The sequence below is a fragment of the Myotis davidii genome, unplaced genomic scaffold (genome assembly GCF_000327345.1).
Source record: "Myotis davidii unplaced genomic scaffold, ASM32734v1 scaffold1, whole genome shotgun sequence".
Lineage (NCBI taxonomy): Eukaryota > Metazoa > Chordata > Mammalia > Chiroptera > Vespertilionidae > Myotis > Myotis davidii.
The window spans coordinates 1,584,460-1,588,104 of NW_006294681.1; the positions used below are offsets into that span (position 1 = coordinate 1,584,460).

The following is a 3,645-nucleotide window of genomic DNA, read 5'->3' on the forward strand; positions in this document are numbered from 1 at the left end:
CACACACCTTCTTCCTCTGCTTCACTTTTCTCCATAGCACTATGTATTTTATCTTCTTTATTTTTTTTGTCTTCTTTCCCTCCCACACACTAGAATTAAAGCCCACAGGGCGGTGATTTTTATTTGTTTTATTCATTAGTGTGTCCCCAGCACCTAGTTCAGTGCCTGCTATGTAGTATGATTTTGTAATATATACTAAGTGAATGAATGAATGAATGAATGGTGATATCAGGTTTCTTACCATGTGGAGAACTGGTTGGAGATGGCGGGGGTTGTTTAAGAAAGGTTGTAGAGAGACCTTTTACGAGGCTATTATAATAGCTCGGGGGAAGCAAGATGTTTGCTTGGATTGATTGCTTTGGATAGTAAACCAAACCCTAAATATACTGTGTATTTTCATATATGTGTATGTATATATGATAAATTTTAATTTATAAATTAGGCTCAGTAAGAGATTAGTAACAATAACTAATAAATAATAAAATAGACCAGTTATTACAATGCAGTTGACCCATACAGTCGAAAATTTGAATATAATTTAAATCGACCCTTCTTATCAGCGGATTCCCAACCCTGGATTAAAAATACTGTTTTTGATCTGTGGTTGGTTGAATCTGCATATGTGGGGCTATAGAGGGCCGAGTATATAGTTATGTGGAAAACATCGTGTATAAGTGGGTCCATACAGTTCAAACCCGTGTTCAAGAATCAGTTCTATGCTGTAATAAAAGTTAGGTGAATGTGGTATCTCTCCCAAAATATCTTACTGTACTCCACTCAACTTTTCCCTTGAGGAAGCACTTCACAGCTTCTCTTTGCCATGTTCGAATTGCCAGCACTGGTCTTGCACTTTGGGGCCATTATTAGGTAAAATAAGCATTACGTGAACTGCTATACCAGACAGTCGATGTGCTAACCAAGACAGTTACTAAGTGGCCTGGAGCACCTACAGCGTGAAGATGCTGGATAAAGGGATGGATTCATGTCTGGGGTGGGGTGAAATGGGACAGCTTAAGATTTCATCATGCCTCACAGAACAGTGTGCAATATATAACTTATGAGTTGTTTATTTCTAGAATTTTCCATTTAATGTTTTCAGGCCGTGGGTGACAGTGGGTAGCCAAAACTTCACCAAGTTAAACCTTGGATAAAGGGGGAACTACTGTCGTTATATTTTTACTGCGATTTGTTTCAGTTTCTGAGCAGGAAAAAAGGCAGTTGTTTGAAACTAAAACTTCTTTTGTTTGTAATTTAGGAATATTAATGCAAAAGTACAATACTAAGGCAATGAAAAACCTGGGAAAATACTATATTGCTGCATCCTATGTAAAGTATTTGGAGTCTGCAGGTGCACGAGTTGTACCAGTAAGGTATGATTCAGTATTTTTTACATTGTATAAATAAAGCTGCTGTTTTGCCTTTAAAATTAGCTTTTATCTCTAAAATTAATGCCTCTCTTTGGATTGCATCATTTAAACGTGGTACTACTGCACCTGATTTTTGCCACAGATCTGAAGCTTAAAGTCTCTCACTACATTGCTTAAAGTATAAAGTGACGCTTATCTCTCACATCATTAGAGGTATGTCATATGTATTAGATAGAGAATGAAATGATAGTTGTTTTTACAACACAAAAGGCGGTCCTCATTAGACAATCGTGAAATTAGTGGAGTAAAAGAATCTATAACTTGACCAGCTTTATTCCATAATATTAGGATAAGGGTCCACTTAGGGAATAAAGGAGATTTTTAGAAGATGACTTTCGAAATACCTTCACACTCTACTTTAAAAGTTTGTAAGTAACGAATACAGCAGTGTTGCTTCAGTATAAACTGCCAGTATTACAGGTTTAAAAGAGCAACATTGGTTTTGTGATGTAATGACCTAGTAAGAATAAAATGATTTGTACCATAGATTGATTTGGAAAGAGTTGAATTTTTTAACAAACAAAACATTATGTGTTCACAATATCTTATCATCCAAAATTAGTGTATTTTGGAAGCTTCCAGCGCCACCTTCTAATCCATTATAAGTGATTTCACACACAAGATACCACTTTTTGCTCTGGGCAAACTGCTTTTATAAATAATTCTGCATTTAAAAACTGTAATATGCTCTGGCCAGTATGGATCAATGGTTAGAGCTTCAGCCTGCACACCAAAGGATCATAGGTTCAATTCCCAGTCAAGGGCACGTACCTAGGTTGCAGGTTCGATCCCCAGCCCCAGTTAGTGTATTTCTCTCTCAATCAGTGTTTTTCTCTCTCTCATACTCTCTCCTTCTGAGCTCCCTCACTTCTACTCTCTAAAGAACCAATGGGCCCTAACTGGTTTGGCTCAGTGGATAGAGAGTCAGCTTGTGGACTGAAGGGTCCCAGGTTCGATTCCGGTCAAGGGCATGTGTCTTGGTTGCAGGCACATCCCAGTGGGGTGTGTGCAGGAGGCAGCTGATCGATGTTTCTCTCTCATTGATGTTTCTCACTCTATTTCTCTCACTTCTTCTCTGTAAAAAATCAATAAAATATATTTAAAAAAAAAGAACCAATGGAAAAAATATCCTTGGTGCTTGAAGATTAACAACAACAACAAAACAAACAAACCCCCCCTCCCCCCACCAAACAAACAAAAAATCTATAACCAAAAATACTGTTCAAATGGAATATTAATAATCAAAATGCAAATATTACACTTTGGAGAATTATATCACAAAATGGTTCTATGTTTAGTTTCATAAGGATTGTCTTTTTAAAATATATATATTTATTGATTTCAAAGAGGAAGGGAAAGGGAGAGAGAGATAGAAACATCAATGATGAGAGAGAATCATTGATCGGCTGCCTCCTGCATGCTTTCTACTGGGGATTGAGCCCACAACCTGGGCATGTGCCTGCCATTGGCCGGAATCAAACCCGGGACCCTTCAGTCCCTGGGCCAATGCTCTATCCACTGAGCCAAACCGGCTAGGGCAAGGAGTGTCTTCTTACTGTTCTTTTACAGTTAGCTGTCCCCTACCCCAAGATGAACATTTGCTTTTGATGTTAGTCTTTAATTCCTCAGTAGCAGATCTAATTTTTCAAATGAAATCTTACTTGGAAACCAGAGAGCGCCAGAGTTTTAGAGCTGCCGAAGAGGCTCCAGGGAACCTTCAGAACAAACAGCCTTTCAAAGTTTTGATCATGGAAGCATTTTCTGCAAGCCATTCTTCTAGGACATTAGAGCTGACAGCATGGGTGGGAAGTAGGAGGGACAGGCAGGTGTACTAGTTCAGAGACTTGCAGTAGGCTGTGAAGTGGGAAGGGTTTGGCTCAGAGCAGTGATTGTAGCCTTGATAGATAAATATTAAGAAAAATAAACACGACTTGACTACTGTAAGGGTACAGGGAGGAAGAGATGAGAAAGACAGAAGTTTTGAAACTGGGGAAGTGTTGAAACCAATGATTCACCAAGTACTGGCATGTGTGACAGACACTGAAAATGTGACTGTCGGCATAAAGGTTGATTTCCAGCTTGGGTTCCCAGAGTTCTTTTTAAATAAATTGCTTGGAATCCTATCTAATGATAGACAAACATGGTAATTAACCATACCTCTGACATGCTTCCCATTGGCTAATCAGGGCGATATGCAAATTATTCACAGATTCTGCCC

General features: G+C 38.6%; 1 protein-coding gene across 1 annotated transcript in view; it reads left to right on the forward strand.

Moving 5' to 3' along the window:
* The window catches only part of GGH (gamma-glutamyl hydrolase), a 41,374-nt gene that overhangs the window by 27,301 nt on the left and 10,428 nt on the right, over positions 1 to 3,645 (forward strand). The window contains exon 6 of the mRNA XM_015567405.1: positions 1,256 to 1,370. Within this exon, the coding sequence (XP_015422891.1) occupies positions 1,256 to 1,370 (115 nt within the window). The remainder of the gene's footprint in view (positions 1 to 1,255; positions 1,371 to 3,645) is intronic.